This window comes from Pleurodeles waltl, chromosome 2_2, assembly GCF_031143425.1.
Source record: "Pleurodeles waltl isolate 20211129_DDA chromosome 2_2, aPleWal1.hap1.20221129, whole genome shotgun sequence".
NCBI lineage: Eukaryota > Metazoa > Chordata > Amphibia > Caudata > Salamandridae > Pleurodeles > Pleurodeles waltl.
In genome coordinates, this window is record NC_090439.1 from 1,103,843,603 (window position 1) to 1,103,863,398 (window position 19,796).

General features: G+C 45.7%; 1 protein-coding gene across 3 annotated transcripts in view; it reads left to right on the forward strand.

Annotated features, from left to right (window-relative positions):
• The window catches only part of NAPRT (nicotinate phosphoribosyltransferase), a 189,740-nt gene that overhangs the window by 167,882 nt on the left and 2,062 nt on the right, over positions 1-19,796 (forward strand). For all 3 annotated transcript variants that reach the window (XM_069220891.1, XM_069220889.1, XM_069220890.1), the window contains one exon: positions 5,429-5,536. In XM_069220891.1, the coding sequence (XP_069076992.1) occupies positions 5,429-5,536 (108 nt within the window). The remainder of the gene's footprint in view (positions 1-5,428; positions 5,537-19,796) is intronic.

The following is a 19,796-nucleotide window of genomic DNA, read 5'->3' on the forward strand; positions in this document are numbered from 1 at the left end:
ATGACCCCACCTTTTTCAGCCAGTTCACAGCAGACCTTTTAGGCGGTATCTCTAGTCTCCATTTATTCAAGACAGAGCAGTTTTGATCTCAGTATTGTCTTGGAAGGTTAAAGGATTGTTTGCATTGACCAGTGTAAAGTCTGTCATAATTGACTGAGACTGAATTGATAACAGCTTCCCTTGTCAGTGCCTCTTCACTGAATCCTCAAAAAGCAAGGATTACTCCAGAGCAGTGTTCATTCTGCGCTAGACATGCAGGGGTCTGCCCCAGTGTTATTTCTGCCACATAGTCGAGGGGCACAGCGAAGATTCATAAACACAGAGTTCTTTTTAAACTCCTCCAGCTCCTGTCTGAATGGTCTGAGCACTAGCTTGTTGCTCATGATTTTGGATTGGGCTTTGATTCTTCCTCTTTCATTGACTTAATATGCCACTTTGTTTGGCAAAACAAATTCCCCTTGAACCTTCCAAACCCTTGGCTTAGTTAAGGGCAATCATAAACTTTAAAATCTAGATCTACAATTGTATAAGAAGCATTCCACCAGCGAGAGGACCTAGGAAGTGCTCCAACAGTGTTTTGGGACTACGTCCTTATGTTTTACCACAAACATCACTAATATGCATTCAGCTCATGGGGAGGAAGCATGTGCCATAAAATAAAAGTAAACTGTCTTGACTCCTGGTGCTGTTGCCGCCAAGCACCTGTAATATTAAGTAGGCCTTGAAACCAAAATAATGTCCTGGTCAACTGCATGAAGCATCCCTAGCTCTGCTGGTCACAGAATCTCTAGTAAGATCAGTTATATTATTGAAATTTCCCAGACACATAGGGCATCACCAAACTTTCCTATGAGCTTTTCAAAGCAAACCGGACCCTCTGTGTTTGCGCCATAGATATTGCCAGCATCTCACTGTGACGCATGACAGACCCATGCACAATACAAATCTACCGTTGTTGTCACATATGGATCTTTAAACTAACCTATGACTCTTTGATCCAGAACTAGAGCGCTCCCCATGTCCCACTGTGGGAGTACCATAACACAACCACAGGTGGAGAATGCCTCTCTTCTCTCCCATGTTTCAGTGTCTCAAATTCAATATTTCGGGAGGCTGGAGGGCCTCTTAATTTCTCTGGCTTAGATGCTTTGCATAGACTGGAGCACGTTAGACATAAGGAAGATGACAACTTGCCCCCCTCTCATTTAACAGATTCTGTATTAAACCTTTACCTTCTTAATACCAATGGGTTAAGCACCTCATGAGAACATTGAATGCAGTGTGCGTTCTGGGTTGCTACAGCCATGTAAGATGTGGCGAGTGAGATGCCTTAGCTTGCCAAAGGATTTCTGGAATGCCTTCGTCCAAACTGAACAGGACCACAAGGATGCGTCAAGGCTGCTTTAAGGTCGGGCCTTGACACTACGAACTGTTTTGTCCCCGTTATGGGCACTGGGGCTGTAATCCGACACCACCCTTGGATTTGTGCCACCTGGTTATCCAGGGACATAAGCTTCTCTAGTGGACATGCCGTTCGATAAGACGAGGCGGTTGGTTTGGCTTTTTCACCACTGCGGTGCTTAGAAGATTTCAGAGCCATAGCTCGTTCTCTGTGGCTACTTTCCAACTTTGGCTGGTTCCACCAGCAATATTGAAAGTTTTGTGGATACTTGAGGGACCCCTAGAGGCAACTTTTTCAGCTTGTCCTCCAGCCAGCCCATCTGATGCTGGTAGTGGGGCAGGATTCAATAATGTCTGCCCAGTGAGTCCTTGAGATTATTCAGTTTGATTACATACTCCAATTCTTGACTACTCCTCCTCACATTTTTCCAGTTTCTGCCTCAACATCAGCAAAGTACAGAGGTGGCTGGGTAACATATGGTGCACACAACCTAGCACCAATAGGTTATTCATTATTGGTATTCAAACAGGTGGGTGCGTAAAAGTGGAGGGGATGCCCCACAGTACTCCTCAAATGGTACCGATTCCAAACATGACATGCTTCCCCCGAGCACTCCAGGCAATTAAAAAAGTTCTTTGTTTACTTTATTCACAATAGTCTCAATATTTTATACTCATTTCACAACTTCTTCACACTTCTAGCCACTAACATGTGTTTCGTCAATGGATCAATTTCCCATCCACTTCCTCAGCGCTATTCCTGTTGCTAGGGATTCAAGTATCAAATCTTAAAAGTAATAAGGAAAACCATTAAAACTTACTATCTAAAGGAAATGCAACGTCCTCTGGTGGTGTTCAATGTAAATGTTGATGACCGATATGTAGATGATCGGAATATGCAGTGGGGTAGTGCTCCGCGTATGTGGTCACTTGCACGCATCCGTGTACAGCATTCACGGGCATATATATGGAGCACTCTTGTTGCATCTTCCTATCCAAATATTTGTCCCGTACATTACATTTACAAAAGATAATGAGTTTATTGGTGATCCTTATTATTTTGCTCAACATCAGTGGGTATATTCTCTGTAGTGAGATTCAGACATTGCTTGTCAAGGTTGCAATCGAGGTGGTGTCCGAGGTGGGAGAAAGGTATAGGGTGTTGTTCCTTATGCTTCCTGGTGACCAGGAAAGATTGGATCTGAAGCCAGTTTTTAACCTCAGGCTCTTGAATGGTTTCTCAGGTAAGAGATATTTAAAATGATTATATTGGCCCTTTCCCTATTGACATTGGACCCGAAAAGCAGGATGTTGTCCTTGGACTTGAAAGTCACGTACTTTCATATTAGGATCTCCATGATTGTCAGTCACCTTGACGTGACAGTGAATGTATGCAGTAGGCATCATATTGCCAGTCACCACTGGCATCAGTATCTGGCAGTGCCACAAAGCATTTTGCCTCAGTGAGGCGCGCCCATAGTAAATCTTTTGCTGCCTGTACCCTGAAGTTCTTTTTCTAGGATTGCTAGGGTATGTCTTCCCTTTAGAGGCCTAGACTTCACGTTTCTTCCTCTGTTGCTGATCCCAGGGGCCCTGAAGATGGTCAAGGGGGATCTGACTAAGCTCATTACGATATTACCAGGCTGGGCTCGGAGGGTCTGGTATACAAAGCTCATGAACTTCAGCATAGGTCCTCAGTTTCGGCTGCCTCTTCTGAATAATCTGCTGCCCCAGCAACAGATCAGAGTCCTGCATCCAGACCTCCACAACGTAGAGTTCTACGTATGGAGGTTGACCCATTGCCAATTGAGTTTTTGATCTTCTTTTTGAAGCTAGTGGATGTCATTTTGGCTGTTCTCCACCTCCGAGAGCCACTTCCTTGAGGTGGCATTTTCTTCATATTGATTTATAAGGTGAGAACTCAGATTAGACATGCCAGTCCGAATAGCAAGCAACTTAAATTCTGCAATCTAGAATCCTCACCTCCCTCCCACCATTCTGTGCAGTGAACCTTTGCAAGTCTTAGGGTTCCAAGTAATGTCATACATACTGTTGATATCCCCAATTTGTCAGTCACGCTTTGTGTCTGAGGACTTGGAAAATGTTGTTGACTAAACTGACGTTGGCGCACAGACAATGGCGCCTATATGTAGCTCTGTCGTCAAGTCCAAGCTGAGGGTGATGTCACCATCTGCTTGCACGCAGGAGCTGTTGCTGAACATTTTGCAGATCCAGTCTAGTGTCTGGGTAGGTACCTGCGGTAGAAACACCAGAAAGTGCATTACCAAAAGTAAGTAACTTGTTCTTCCTGCAGCATAGTTATAGTCAGTTTGTGCCTATCAAGGTGTGCTATGGCCTTCTTCATCGTGGCAAAACTATTCAGCCCTTTGACATTTCAGGTGAACAAGTGGAGATGCTGAGTTAAAGCAGCACAACTCAGGCAGTATTGGGATTACATTCAGATGGCCCTTTAAGCCTCATGCTTGTAGGTTTACGTACAACCCTCATTCCAACCCTGTGCCTCCTAGCAAACCTACACAAATTTGTGTGTGTGTGTGTGTGTGCGTGCAAACTAGTACAAAGTCACCCTTTACAAGAGGGATGTGTTCACTAAACAGCAGGGTACAGGAGAACACAGCACCTCCTTGGTCCCTCCCACTGTCTGCAGCACCTCAGTTCACTGAGCTCTCATTGAGAGATGAGGAGAACAGCTACCTTGCATTTAGGGAGGACTGATCCGTCAACGGGCAACTGGTGACTAGGGTCCCACGGCTTAGGTGCCTATCTTCCAGGCTTACACTACTCAACCACTGAGGACCATGCTACAGAGGGAAGGGCACAACTGCAGCCGCACCCCTGGTTTACAGGCTTCAGAGCTCGCAGACAGCAGGTACACCATGCTGAATGGCAGCCAGAGGCATTCTCAAACGGGGGCTGAGTCCATGCCACAGAATGGGTGGTCAATATCAAGGCTGTCTATAGCATAGTACTCTCCCCCTCATGTGTGATGCTATTGACTCTAGTTTAATCTATTAACCTGATGAAAATACTGCAAAGCTCCTTGAAGAACAACCATATCAGCTTGTGATGTCTTTTTTAGGCTTCCCAAAAAAACTTAAAGGGTTTTTTGCATTGCATGAGCCAGTATTGAGATGGCAGTTTTTGGTCAAAGGTAATTTGTCCACGAAAAGTCCAATTCTTTTTCAATCAGCACTGTCTTGTCAGTGGAGATCAAGTGTATAGTAACTGCACAATATCCTTTTGGATGTCTGTGAACAGAATAAAATGGTCGCCTAATGCCCCACCTTTTCACATTCTTGAAAGGGAAACAAAGTAGTTGCGTTGTTGCTTGATCTTTTTCATTGGCCACTACTTTATAATGAGTATGTGGGATTACGGGAAGATTTCAGCTCTGTTGCCAAGGCAAAACTAAGTACCATTGCTGTGTTTTGTGTGTGTGTGTGCATTTCGGTGTGTTCTGTACAATTGAAAAATGCAAGGAAAGCATTGTTCTGAAAGCAACTTCCTCTCAACTCCTGTCATTACTCTCCTCTGTCCACAGCAAGCACCACCATAAAACTCAATCTCCTGCAGAACCACATGTCCACAAAGCTACACATGCAAAACTGCCACTAAAACTGCAGCAAAACCACTGAAACACGACAGCATGCACTTCCTGATCCCCACATTGAGTAGGGCAAAGGTGTCTAGTGGTAATTCCTTGGCTAGACACAGCCTCACCACACAAACACTTAACACACCGACAGTGCTAAACCTATTACACTTGTTAATGCTTGTTAAATGCATGAGAAATCTGAATCTTCTGGGCCACAAACCATTCGACATACAGTGCAGAAGCAGGGTGATGGTGTTCAAATTCAGATACATGGTGAACTGAACTCAATGAATATTGTGTTAAACAAGCTTAAATGTATACAAAATGGAATTATACAAACTAGTATTTGCCTCTTTAATGCAATGCTCCCATTCTATACCTACCCAGTTATCCTTTTATTCTTTCTTGCAGATATGTCAACATCTTCCAACTATCTCTGATGTAAAAGCTCATGCCCAACATTCTCTAAACATGCTTCCCTCTGAACACAGGAAGCTGCACAACCCCAAGCCATTTAAGGTATGTGTCAACTTTGGCTTTGTTGGTTAGTTATTACCAGAGTCTTCACCCTGCATATCCTTGAAGCCATCCTCGGTTGGTCCACTGATAGTCTTCTCATACTGCATGCCATGATCCCTAAATACTTCCTCAAGAAAAAAACAAAAACAAAGCTTGCTCATCCCAGAATATATGAACACAGCTTTACGTACTTTGAAATAATCTATTGTTTAATGGCATGTGTGGCTGTAGATACACATGCCTTGCATACTTCTGCCATCTAGTGTTAGATCCGGAAGTTTGTAATTTGTTTTTCTTCAAAAAGTCTTTAAAGTCACGAGGTGTAGTGACTCCTCCTCTTGCTGGCAATGTGCATGGGCATCAACTTCATTGTTAGATTGTTTTCTTCCGACGTCGGGTCCCGTCGTGTTTTCGCCAAGCTCGGGTTCAAGACCGTTTTTCAGTATCTTCAGTTCGGGACACCTTCCTTACCGTGGGTATTGTATTTTCAAATGCTTATATCCTATCTTTTGCATTCCTGGACCAGAAGAAACTACCCGTCGGATTGACGCGTTCCAATAGAGGCCCTTTGGTCTGCCATTTTTTCAGTTCTATCTCAAGGAGAATGAACTTCTAATGGAACAGACTCCCTTCTGTTTCTGCCCTAAGTGCCAGGCGAAGTTCCCGCGGACCAACCAGCACCAGGTCTGCAACCTCTGTTTGTCCCCGAACCATAAAGAGGAGGACTGCAAGGCTTGTGAATCTTTTCAATCTAAAAAGGCCCTGAGGAATCGAAAGGCCAATCACCATGAAATGCAGCGAGTGGAGATCAAAGAGATCCCAGATATCTTTGGGCTACAAGATATCATGTCCGAGCCAGAGCAGGAGCTACAAGGGGCATCGGCAACCAAGGAGGAGGCCTTTTTGGTCAATGATTTGGAGGTGGACGTGGGCACACTTCTCGAAATGCAAGACCTTCCTCCAGCTCAAAGAACCGTGAGTTACCCTGGCTCCCCTGTTCAGCCCAAAATGACAAGTGCCGTCGGGCCATGTCCAGCAGCAAAAGACTAGTTTGGAAGTCCCACCACCGAGCTCGGCTCCAAAAAGTAAGCCTAAACGCACTATTTCAGTGCCGAGCCATACACCTACAGTCTCAACACTGAAAGCTTCAGGCTCCCACTCGGCACCGCCCACCATGGTGCTGAAAAGACTGATACCTGCCTCGGCGACAGTTCCGCGATTGAAACAGAAGAGTGCTTCGAAACCAAAAACATTGAAAGGGAACCTCGCCTTAGGATCCGATTACTTAAAAAGAGTACAAAATGAAGCAGCAAGCAGACGCAGCTTCATATCCAGCCACAGACTGGACATGATCTGGTTAAAGCTGTTGTTTCAATGCCTCCTAAGAGACCGCTTATCTGTGAAGAAGCTATTGATATTCCTACGCCTCCTGCCAAACACAAGAGGATAGATAGAGACTCTGGTGACATACACCTTTCTTTGCCTTCATCTCCACCACCACCCTCCCCCTCACCACCTCATTCTCAGGGTGTCCCCCTTGACATTACACCACAGGTTTCCCCCCTCTTCATGTTGCTCATGGAGTGGGGGACAATACTGTGACTTTCCCAGAAGACACAGATCCTTGGTCACAACATGATGTTTACCCTTACACTGACACATGTCTATCCGGCCAGACCCTCCCTGCCAGATGACACTACCTCCGATCAGGATCTCATTGGATGGACGGCTACTTATCATCAGATGCCCCTAGACAAAGAGCCCTTTGAGGATGATTTCCTCTTTGAAATCCTCACTACATCCCACAGGGCCACTCAGTACCTTCCCATGCTTAAGGGAATGGTGAGCCACGTGGAGGACATTTTTAAGGATTCTGCCAGGGCACCTTTCATCACACCGCCATTGGAGAAAAAATACAGATACTCTCTCTGAGATCCCATCCTTATTGGAGGTCAGATTCCTGCAGATTCCTTGGCGGTGTCTAATGCAAGGAAAATAGTTAATTCGCAAGCAGCCAGTGATGCTGTGCCTCGGATAGAGAGCAAGTTTATTGACACTTCTGGAAAGCCGGTTGCTACCCAAGCCGCCAACCTTTAGCATATCGCTAACACTCAAGACCTGCTTGCTAGGCATGACCATGCCCATTGGGACATAATAGAGGAGCTCCTCCAAGATCTCCCAGAAGAGAACAGAAAGAGGGGCCAAGAAATTGTCAGTGAAGGCCAGCTTATTTCGAACCGTTCTATTTGCTGCGCCTTGGACTCTGCTTACGCGGTCGCAAGGCTCCCATTCCTTGGATATGGCGTATGTACACATTCAACACAGAGCAGTTGGAATTTGGTTCCAATGCGTCTCCTTCTATTTCCGACACTAGACAAAGTCATAGTGTAAAGATAATCGGTCGGCCTTACATGGTTTGATTACATGCAATAGAGGACTCAACCACAATTTTGTTTACTGTAGAGACGATCCTTCTCAAAGTGGGTCAGGTAATCAGTTTGCCCTGCCTTCAAACTCTCATTTCTTCCAATCTGTCCTGAAGAGGCCTGAAACCTAAGAGGCCTAAACACACTGACACTTTTCTTGGAGGAGCCACCCAGTTCTCAATATGGAGTGAAAGTGTTGTTAAGGGACGTATACCTGTTTTTAGATACAGGAGGATAGGTTGTGTCCTAAGTGATATTGTCCCTTCGGTCTTCCTCACATAAGGACTGCATTATTAAAATAAAGACGCAACCACATATAAATAAATGGAAGACTTCAACAAAGTTTCATTTATTTATTTCATGTTTTGCTTTGTAAGATTTTTGATTGTGATGTATAATTTAAGTATGTTATGTTTGTAATGTGTAAATTATTACACATACTACCTATGTTTTGTTATTGCAAAATATAAACACCTTTGAAAAATGAGAAACCAAGAATGTGGATTATTCCTGAAATGAGCTTAGTTAAAGCATTTTATTGAAATAATTTTGACGCTGTTGCCAGTGAGCAATTTATATACTCACCAGTACAGCTTAGTATTAGACTAATTGGTCCCCACCATTCCTTCTTTTATATATTCATATGACAGCCGCTAGAGGCATCAACACCAGCACCCTGTTGCGCTGGCATGCTTGGCTGTGCATTTCCAGCTTTAAACCAGAGGTACAGCAAACCATACTGAATGTACCAAGGATCACCTCTTCGGTCCACAGATCGATCAGGCGTTGGAAAAGATGAAGAAAACAATCGGGTAGCTAGGTCCATGGTCGCCCTGCAAACCCCTGGTTCTCATGGCGCTTTTCATAGGCCATAATATAAATTAGCCTCTAAAATAACAGCCACAGACTCAGTCCTCTTACCAAAAGGGCCAACCTCCTTCATCCTCTCATAGAGGATTTTTCAAAGGTCTCTACAGGGTGTGTAAGGAAATGCCTCCTTGGCATGGTTACCCCCTGACGTTTTGCCTTTGCTGATGCCAAGTTATGATTTGAAAGTGTGCTGAGGCCTGCTAACCAGGCTCCAGCACCAATGTTCTTTCCCTAACCTGTACCTTTGTTTCCACAATTGGCACACCCTGGTATCCAGGTAAGTCCCTTGTAACTGGTAGCCCTGGTACCAAGGGCCCTGATGCCAGGGAAGGTCTCTAAGGGCTGCAGCATGTCTTATGCCACCCTGGGGACCCCTCACTCAGCACAGACACACTGCTTGCCAGCTTGTGTGTGCTGGTGGGGAGAAAACGACTAAGTCGATATGGCACTCCCCTCATGGTGCCATGCCAACCTCACACTGCCTATGGCATAGATAAGTCACCCCTCTAGCAGGCCTTACAGCCCTAAGGCAGGGTGCACCATACCATAGGTGAGGGCATAAGTGCATGAGCACTATGCCCCTACAGTGTCTAAGCAAAACCTTAGACATTGTAAGTGCAGGGCAGGCAAAAGAGTATATGGTCTGGGAGTCTGTCAAACACCAACTCCACATCACCATAATGGCTACACTGAAAACTGGGAAGTTTGGTATCAAACGTCTCAGCACAATAAATGCACACTGATGCCAGTGTACATTTTATTGTGAAACACACACCAGAGGGCATCTTAGAGATGCCCCCTGAAACCATATCCGACTACCAGTGTGGGCTGACTAGTTTTAGCAGCCTGCCACACACCAGACATGTTGCTGGCCACATGGGGAGAGTGCCTTTGTCACTCTGTGGCTAGTAACAAACCCTGTACTGGGTGGAGGTGCCTCTCACCTCCCCCTGCAGGAACTGTAACACCTGGTGGTGAGCCTCAAAGGCTCACCCCCTTTGTTACAGCACCCCAGGGCACTCCAGCTAGTGGAGTTGCTCGCCCCCTCCGGCCACGGCACCACTTTTGGCGGCAAGGCCGGAGGAGATAATGAGAAAAACAAGGAGTCGTCACTGGCCAGTCAGGACAGCCCCTAAGGTGTCCTGAGCTGAGGTGACTGACTTTTAGAAATCCTCCATCTTGCAGATGGAGGATTCCCCCAATAGGATTAGGGATGTGTCCCCCTCCCCTCAGGGAAGAGGCACAAAGAGGGTGTAGCCACCCTCAGGGCTAGTAGCCATTGGCTACTAACCCCCCAGACATAAACACACCCCTAAATCGAGTATTTAGGGGCTCCCAGAACCTAGGTAACTAGATTCCTGCAACCTAAGACGAAGAAGGACTGCTGACCTGAAAGCCCTGCAGAGAAGACGGAGACACCAACTGCTTTGGCCCCAGCTCTACCGGCCTGTCTCTCCACTTCAAGAAAAACTGCAACAGCGACGCGTTCCACAGGGTCCAGCGACCTCTGAAGCCTCAGAGGACTACCCTGCATCTAAAAGGACCAAGAACTCCCGAGGACAGCGGCTCTGCTCCAAAGAAGAAACATCTTTGCACCAAAGAAGCAACTTTTAAAGAACACACGTTTCCCGCCGGAAGCGTGAGACTTTGCACTCTGCACCCGACGCCCCCGGCTCGACTTGTGGAGAACCAACACTACAGGGAGGACTTCCCAGCGACTGCGAGCCCGTGAGTAGCCAGAGTTGACCCCCCCGAGTCCCCATAGCGACACCTGCAGAGGGAATCCAGAGGCTCCCCCTGACCGAGATTGCCTACTTCAAAGAACCCAACGCCTGGTAAAGACACTGCACCCGCAGCCCCCAGGACCTGAAGGATCCGACCTCCAGTGCAGAAGTGACCCCAGATGGCCCTCTCCCTTGCCCAGGTGGTGGCTGCCCCGAGGAGCCCCCCCCCCCGCTTGCCTGCCTGCTTCGCTGAAGAGACCCCTGGGTCTCCCATTGAACTCTATTGTAAACCTGACGCGTGTTTGCACTCTGCATCCGGCCGCCCCCGTGCCGCTGAGGGTGTACTTTTTGTGCTGACTTGTGTCTCCCCGGTGCCCTACAAAACCCCCCTGGTCTGCCCTCCGAAGACGCAGGTACTTACCTGCTGGCAGACTGGAACCGGGGCACCCCCTTCTCCATTGAATCCTATGCGTTTTGGCACCACTTTGACCTCTGCACCTGACCGGCCCTGAGCTGCTGGTGTGGTAACTTTGGGGTTGCTCTGAACCCCCAACGGTGGGCTACCTTGGACCCAACTTTGAACCCTGTAGGTGGTTTACTTCCCTGCAAAACTAACAAACACTTACCTCCCCCAGGAACTGTTGAAAATTGCACTTTAGTTTTAAAATAGCTTATTGCCATTTGTGTGAAAACTGTGTATGCTATTTTGCTAATTCAAAGTTCCTAAGTGAAATACCTTTTATTTAAAGTATTGTTTGTTAATCTTGAACCTGTGGTTCTTAAACTAAGAGAATATATTTTTCTATATAAATACCTATTGGCCTGGAATTGTCCTTGAGTGTGTGTTCCCCATTTATTGCCTGTGTGTGTACAACAAATGCTTAACACTACCCTCTGATAAGCCTACTGCTCGACCACTCTACCACAAAATAGAGCATTAGAATGATCTCTTTTTGCCACTATCTTACCTCTAAGGGGAACCCTTGGACTCTGTGCATGCTATTTCTTACTTTGAAATAGTGCATACAGGGCCAACTTCCTGCAGTGAACAATAACAAAGGGCAAGGTAAGACACCCTGCTGTAGAGGGTCTACTCTGTCCAGAAAGAGGGGGACACACACTCTACAGCTCTCTTGCCTATCGCAGACGATCTGGCATTGGGCCATTCGTTACAACGTTCACCTGCTAGTGGAATATCTCCCAGGGACATACAACAACTTTCCAGACTTCCTCAGCAGGATGAGACAGCAAGCCCATGAGTGGGAACTCCACCCACAAGTCCTGCTTCTCTCCTTTCAAAAGTGGGGTACCGAGACATAGACCTATATGCAACAAAAGAAAACGCGACATGCCCACACTTCACCTCCAGGTTCTCACATCCTCATTCCAAGGGCAATGCTCTGTGGATGAATTGGTCAGGGATATTTGCATAGCCTTTTTCGCCTCTCCCTCTCCTTCCGTTTCTGGTTCTGAAGCTCAGGCAAACATCCCTCATGTTGATACAGGTGGCTCCCACATGGGCCTGACAAAAGTGTTTCAGCACTGTTCCAGAAATGTCAGTTGTTCCTCACAGGATGCTTCCACTCAACCCAGACCTTCTCTCTCAGAACCATGGTCAAATGGCCCAAGGAATTAAACCTTGCGATATGGCTCCTGCAGTCAGAATCTGGATACCTAAAACTACCTCAAGAATGTATGAATATTATTAAAGAGGCGTGTAAACCCACTACTAGAGCATGGTATGCATGGTATGCAGCAAAATGGAAATCTTGTCTGCTACTGTCTAGCCAAACAATAGCCCCCCTTCAAAGTATCAGTGTAGGGTATTCTTTTGTACCTTGTTCATTTGCAGAAAGCAAACTTAGCATACACTTTCACAAGTTTACATCAAGCAGCTACAGCTGCTTACTTTCAGAATAGGCAGCATTCTTCTCTTTTCAAGATTCCTACCATTAAAGCTTTTATGGAAGGACTTGAGAGTGATTCCGGCAAAGGGCATCTCCAGTGCCTTCTTGGCATCTTAAGATTGTACTCACTAGACTCATGAGTCAACCATTTGAACCTCTACATTAATGTCTGTTGCAATTTCTGCTGTTGAATGTGGCATTCTTAGTTGCTGTCACTTCACTTAGGCATGTGGATGGGCTCCAGGCTTTCACCCTGCAAGAATCCTTTTTCCAAATACACAAGGATAAAGTGGTTATCAGCACAAATCCAAACTTTTTACCAAAAGTGGTACCTCAATTTCATCTAAATCAAACCACTGAATTGCCAGTCTTTTCGGTGCCCAGATTCTGTTGCCGAAAGAGCCCTCCATACATTTGATGTAAAGATAGTGCTTATGTTCTACACTGATAGACCTAAAACATTTAGAAAAACTGAACAGCTTTTTGTTGAATTATGGGATGCTTCCAATGTCATATTGCCAGATTTTGTGGTTGAGACACTCTCCAAGACCGAGCCCTCAATGCAATACCTACCTATGATAGGGTCCATGGTTAAGGTCTCTATACAGATCTTTAAAAAACCATTCAAGACTAAAGTCCTTACGCCACGCATTGAGAGGAAGTACAAACCTCCTCCACTTTACATCAAGCGACACCCAACAGCTGACTCCCTAGTGGTGACAACGGCAAGGAAAAGGACAGCTTCCCAAAGTACTGGACCGTGCTTCCTGCAGATAAAGAAAGTAGCCGCATAGATGCAAGAGGGGAAAGAGTGGCAGTGGGGCATACCAGTCATTGGCGCATAGCTAACTCAGTAGCTTTACTGTCTTGATATAACAGGGCCACCTGTGACTATATAGAAGAGCTAATACATCATCTCCCAGGACAATACAGGAAAAGGGGGAAAGACCGAGAGGGTAGACTGATCTCCAGTGCAACCATATGTTGTGCCTTAGCGCTGGCACGGCTGCGAGAGAAATAAATTCCTCCATTCTTCTGGCTACACATCTCTGGGTTCAAGCCTGAGGTGCAGCAACACCTCCTTAATGTCCCATTTGACGAGGTAGCCAGCTGGAAAAAAATAAAAAGGACACAGACTGTAAAATCCATGGGAGCTCTGCAGACCACTAGACCATATCAACAGTCTTTTCAGAGGTATTAGGTGAGTGGGGCTTCCAAACCCACCACCTCTGACACAAAAGAAACAGAGGCAGTATCACCAGCATGCATGCAAAAGCTACTGCAAAGGAGATTTCAAACAGAGGGGTAGAGGAACCCCCCTCAAGGGATCCTCCATCTCCAAGCAATGACTCCACACATTCTGCACTCCCCCCACCCCAGACACGACACCTGTTGGGTGAAGGCTAAAGCAATTTCACCTCTTGTGGCCAAAGATAGCATCAGACCAGTGGGTACTATAGTTTGTGAAGGATACACGTCTAGAACTCACCTACCCACCAAACGTTCCTCCTCATAAACAAACCCTCAGCATCTTCACCTTCTCAAAGAAGAAGCAAAAGCTCTGTTAGAGGATGCCATAGAGCTATTCCACAAATACATCAAGGCAAGGGGGTGTACTCCTGATACTTTTTGATACCAAAGAAAAATGGGACAGTGAGGCCAATACTGGATCTACGACCACTCAGTCTTTGCATTGTCAGACCACTTTCATATGATGACACTACAGGATGTAATATCACTGCTACGTGAAGGCGACTTCATGACGGCGCTTGATCTGAACGACACATTTTCATATACCGATTCCACTAGCACATCGGTACCTCAGGTGTGTGGTAAGTGGTCATCATTACCAGTTCAAAGTTCTGCCTTTTGGGAAGACAAAAGCACCGAGAATGTTTACCAAATTTCTAACAGTAGTGGCAGCCCATTTAAGAAGACACAGCATTCAAGTTTTCCCATGCCCTGACGATTTGCTGAACTAGAGCTCAACAGGTGCCTGCAAGATACACAGGCCACCATCAACCTGTTAAACAAACTGGGGGTCACAGTAATTGTCACCAAATCCAATTTACAACCTCTTCAAATGCGGCCCTGTCTGGTAGCAATCCTCCATTTGATCTCAGACACGGCATACCCCAATCCAGAAGGTTCTCAATCTCCAGAACCAACTGGCTCTTTTTCAGCCACATCCTTGCCTGCTAGTCAGGATGGGCATGAAGGCCTCTTGTATAGCAATAGTTCCTCATGCCAGGCTACACATATGTCCCATTACAAGAGAGCGTCTAGCATCTCAGTGGTCACAAGCAGGTAGCGATTTGGAGCATCTAGTGTTGGTTTCACCCAGAGTCCATCAATCTTTGCACTGGTGGACAGAACATCCTCAAAGGCAGACCTTTTTAGGAGCCAGTACCACAAGTGACTATCACCACGGATGCATCACTCATAGGGTGGGGCGCACATATGGAGGACATCATAGTCCAGGGCACTTGGACTGCTCTTCAGAAAAAACTCCACATCGACATACTAGAGCTTATAGCAATTCAGATGGCTCTGAAAGCCATCCTCCCCAACATACCTGGAAAGATCCTTCCTCTCCATTTCAGACAACGTGACAGCAATGCTCTACATCCATAAACAAGGAGGGACGCACTCAAGACAACTGTCTCAGCTAGTACAGACCATTTGGCACTGGGCTGTTCGCCATCACATCCACCTCCTCGCGGAACATGTTCTGGGAGTGGAAAATTCATTGGCGGACCTGGTAAGCAGGGCGTAGCAACAAGTCTGAGTGGGAACTCCGCCCCCAGGTTCTTTGCTGCTACTTCCAGCGTTGGGGTACACCAGACATAGTTCTATCCCTCACCATAGAAAATGCAAAAAAAAAGAAAAACTTTGCCCCCAGGTACCAATATCCATAGTCCATAGACAATGCACTTTGGATGAACTGGTCAGAAATATTTGCATACGCTTTTCCGCCTCTCCCACTCATTACATATCTGATCAGTAAACTCAGACAAACATCTCTCAAGATGATCCTCATAGTTCTCACTGGGTGCCTCAGTCTTGATTCACGACGCTATTAGAGTTGTCCCTATTACCTCATGAGAATCTCCCCGAGATATCAGATCTTCTCACTCACAGCAAGGGGAGGGTCAGGCATCCTAACCCCAAACAACTCAATCTAGCTCCTGAAATCGTAGAGTCTGGATATTTGCAATTGCCTCCTTAATGTAAGGACATTGTATAGGAGGCGAGGCACCCAATCACAAGAGCTTGTTATGCAGCCAAGTGGGAGCGTTCTGTACACTATTGACCAGTCCAGCATATAGGCCCTTACGCGCCTATGGTACAACAGATAGTATGCTACCTGCTACACCTACAGAAGTCACAATTAGCTTTACTGCCATACGACTGCACCTTGTAGCAGTTGCCGCTTACCTGCAAAGCCACAAGCATCAGTCACTTTTCCATATACCAGTTGTAAAAGCTTTTATGAAAGGGTTGAGAAGAATAATTCCACCTCGTACAACACCGGTACCTTCGTGGAACTTAAATGTCATTCTTACAAGGATAATGTGCACATCTTTTGAACCACTGCATTCTCGTCCTCTGAAGTTCCTCACTTGGAAGGTAGCTTTTCTTTGTGGATATACCTTCTCTGAGAAGAGTTAGTAAAATTCATGCTCTGACCATAGAAGAGCCTGACTTTCAGGTTTTCCAGGATAAGGTACGTCTTCATATTAATCCTACATTTCTCCCAAATGTCATCTATCCCTTCTACTTGAACCAGACACTTGACTTACCGATTTTCTTACCTAAGCCTGACACCATTCCAGAAAGGGCTCTTCAAACATTTCATATTAAAAGAGCAATAATGTATTGCATTGAGAGAACTAAACCTTTTAGGAAAACACACAGATTGTTGTGGCTTTCTCAAATCCAAGAAAGGGTAAAGCCAATTCTAAAGCAGGAATTGCTAAATGGATTGTAAAATGGATCCAGATTGGTTATCTAAAGGCCAAAAAAAACTTTACAAACCATTCCACAAACACATGCGTCCCCTTAACTCACATTTGTAAGGCAGCTATTTGGTAAAATCCACACATGTGCACAAAACACTATTGTGTAGATGTTCAGGCAGCAATCCCTTGTAGGACAAACAGTCCTATGGACACTATTTCAGATATCTCCACCATCTAATGCCCAGAGCCAGCGCAAGAGGATTACTGCTTTATAGACTATTTATAGCATGTGTAGCTGTAGCCAGCACATACTACGAATGGAGTATGTTACTTACCCTGTAAACAGCCATCCGTAGTGTGTAGTGCTGCAGATTCACATGCACCCTAGCACCTCCCTGAAGGTATACAATGGTGTCAGATTTACACATATTGAACACTATATATGTTTTTTTAAATGTTCATATTTCATCATGTTACAAACATGTTCAGCAGCAATTACTGTCTTCACTAGCTCCATCCTCGCTTGCCAACATGGCGGGGGGAAAAATTGACAATCTAACAATGGAGCCGTTGAACATGCGCATTCTCTCGAAGAGGAGGAGACTCTACGTCATGTCAGCAATAACAGAGACTTCTTTGAGAAAAACAAGTTGTAAAGTCTGAGCCCAGCACTAGATGGCAGGGGTAGGTGTAGCATGGGACTCTGCAGCACTACTCGCCATGAATAGATGCATACAGGGCAAGTAATATACTCCTTCTGGTGTATACTTCGCCTATCTGCAGATTCCTCACCTATCGCGCCCTCCTCTCCTTTCTGAAGGATTATCAAAGGTCACTAGGATATAATTAGTTCCAAACTAAAGAAAAACAGACACAGGGTGGCACTGTAATGCTCTACTGATTTCTCAAGCAACACCCCATCTGGTGCCAAGATAGAGCCAGTGCCCCCTACCAGCGTGAGAGAGCGATTGCAAGTTTTGCAGATCCAGTCTGATGCCTTGGAATATTCAAGAGGTGAGGAATCTGCGGGTAGATAAAGTATCCACCAGCATGATTGTTACTAAGGGTAACTAACTAGTTCTTCAGGTTGCTTTGTGCACAGATCAAACATAAGTCACGAAACCAGCACTTGTGATGTGAATCGGTTTGTGATTGGAGTTTATACCACGGATCCAATCACCAGTCATTCTTCATCTCCCATGCAGCAGTTAGTTGGGTGTTAAAAACACACGTCCACATGTGTTCTCAGGTTCTGCAGGAGGGTGCTCTTTGTCTGTCCTCCCCTGCCTTGGTGTCTTTCCTCCACAAAGAAGACACACAGACCCCTGTGGGCCCATTAGGTAGTGTCCAACTGCCCATGGCTAGAAATAACAAAGGAGAAGTCATTAAGAGGTAATGAGGGGAATAGGATATCCATAAGGTGCCCCGTCCTAGGCATTAGTAATTTATCATCCAAAAACCTTATCACACCAAAGAAATTAAGTATTTCAGTATTTTAAAATACTGAGCGGCCTGTGACTCGGGGTCACCTATAAAAGGACGCGAGCCCTCACTGGCCAACCTTGGTGGCATGCTTCATCATCAGGCAAGATCCTCATTGAACCCCTAAGAATGATTGTTTGAATGAGCGTCTGTTCCTTTCAGAAGCACGTTAGAGATTTATGTAGGGGTTCATTAGGAATGAGACTAAGATGGCCTCAAGTTGCTCTATTTACTTGAATTCCGGGGTTACTGTGCAAAGACTAAACACTGGTAAGGTGGGTGTAGGACTTGTCATGGTTCTGCATTATTTTGGTCTAAATGTTTCTAACAGTCTCAGCTCTGCACAGGGTCGCCAGGTTTTGTCAGGACGCATCTCTAGCCCCTTGTCTTAAGTAGTCAGTTCCTGACTTACACACATTATCAGGGGCGTTGTGGACCCCACCTTGGCAGCTACAGGGGTGGCGGGGCTCCTTATGGGCCTCTTCTGTTTGCAGCTCGCCAGACAATCTCATAATAAACACTGAAGGAATACAGAAGAGCAAGGAAGAACTAAGGATGGGTGAATTGAAGAGGAGTAAGGAAGGAATACTGAACGGAAGGAAGGAGGGAGGGGTTGATGAATGAGTGGGTGAATGACTTTTCGGGGCGATGGATACATTGGTGAAAATATGAATAATTGGATATGTGGCTAAACAGGTGAAAGAATGGCAGAGTAAATGGATGGATGGATGAACGAATGAGTGAATGGATAGTGGGATAGACAGGTGAAAGAATGGAAGAATAAAGGCATAGCTGAAAGGGTGAGTGTATAGATAGGTGGATAGACAAAAGGATGGCAAAGCGGATAGATTGGTGAAAGAATGAGTGAATAGATGGTTGAAAGAATGAGTGAATGTATAAGTAGATGAAAAAATGAGCAGCTGGATGGGGTGGGTGAAAGGATGAGTGAATAAGGGAGCGGATGGAGAGGGGTGGCTAGGTGAAAGGATGGCAGAGGAATGGAATGGATGGATGGGGGAGTGGATGGATATGTGGCTAAACAGAGTGAATGGGTGGCAGAGTAATGGGATAAGTGATTGGATATGTGGATAAACAGGTGAAAGGATGGCATAGTAAAGGGATGGATGAAGGAATGAGTGAATAGATAGGTGGATAGACAGCTGAAAGAATGGAAGAGTAAAGGCATAGCAGGTGGATAAATGGGTGAAAGGATGAGTGTATACATAGGTTGTTTGACAAAAGTATAGCAGAGTGGATGGATTGGTGAAAGAATGAGTGAATGGATAGGTAGACAGATGAAAGAATGAGCAGCTGTAAGGAGGGGTGAAAGGATGAGTGGATGGATGGATGAATAAGGGCGTGGATGACTAGGGGTGGACAGGTGAGAGGATAGCAGAGTAATTGGATGGATGGATGAATGAATGAGTGATTGCATATGTGGATAAACAGGTGAAAGGGTGGCAAAGTAATGGATGGATGAAGGAATGAGTGAATAGACAGGTGAAAGGATAGAGTAAATGGATGTAAGGATGCATGGGTGGAAGGAGTGGATGGATAAGTGGATAGACGGGTGAAATAATGGAAGAGTAAAGGGATAGAAAAATGAATGGGTGAAGGGATGAGTGAGTGGATAGACAGATGAACGAATGAGCGGCTGGGTGGATGGGTGAAAGGATGTGAATGGACGGATGAGTAAAGGAGTGGATGCATAGGTGTGTGGACAGGTGAAAGGATTGCAGAGTAATGGGATGGATGAATGATTGGATAGGTGGGTGAAGAGGTGAAAAGATGGCAGAGTAGATGGATGAGTGAATGGATCAGTGGATGGGCAGATGAAAGGATGGCAGAGTCAAGGGACAGATGGATGAACAGGTGAAAGGATGGTAGAG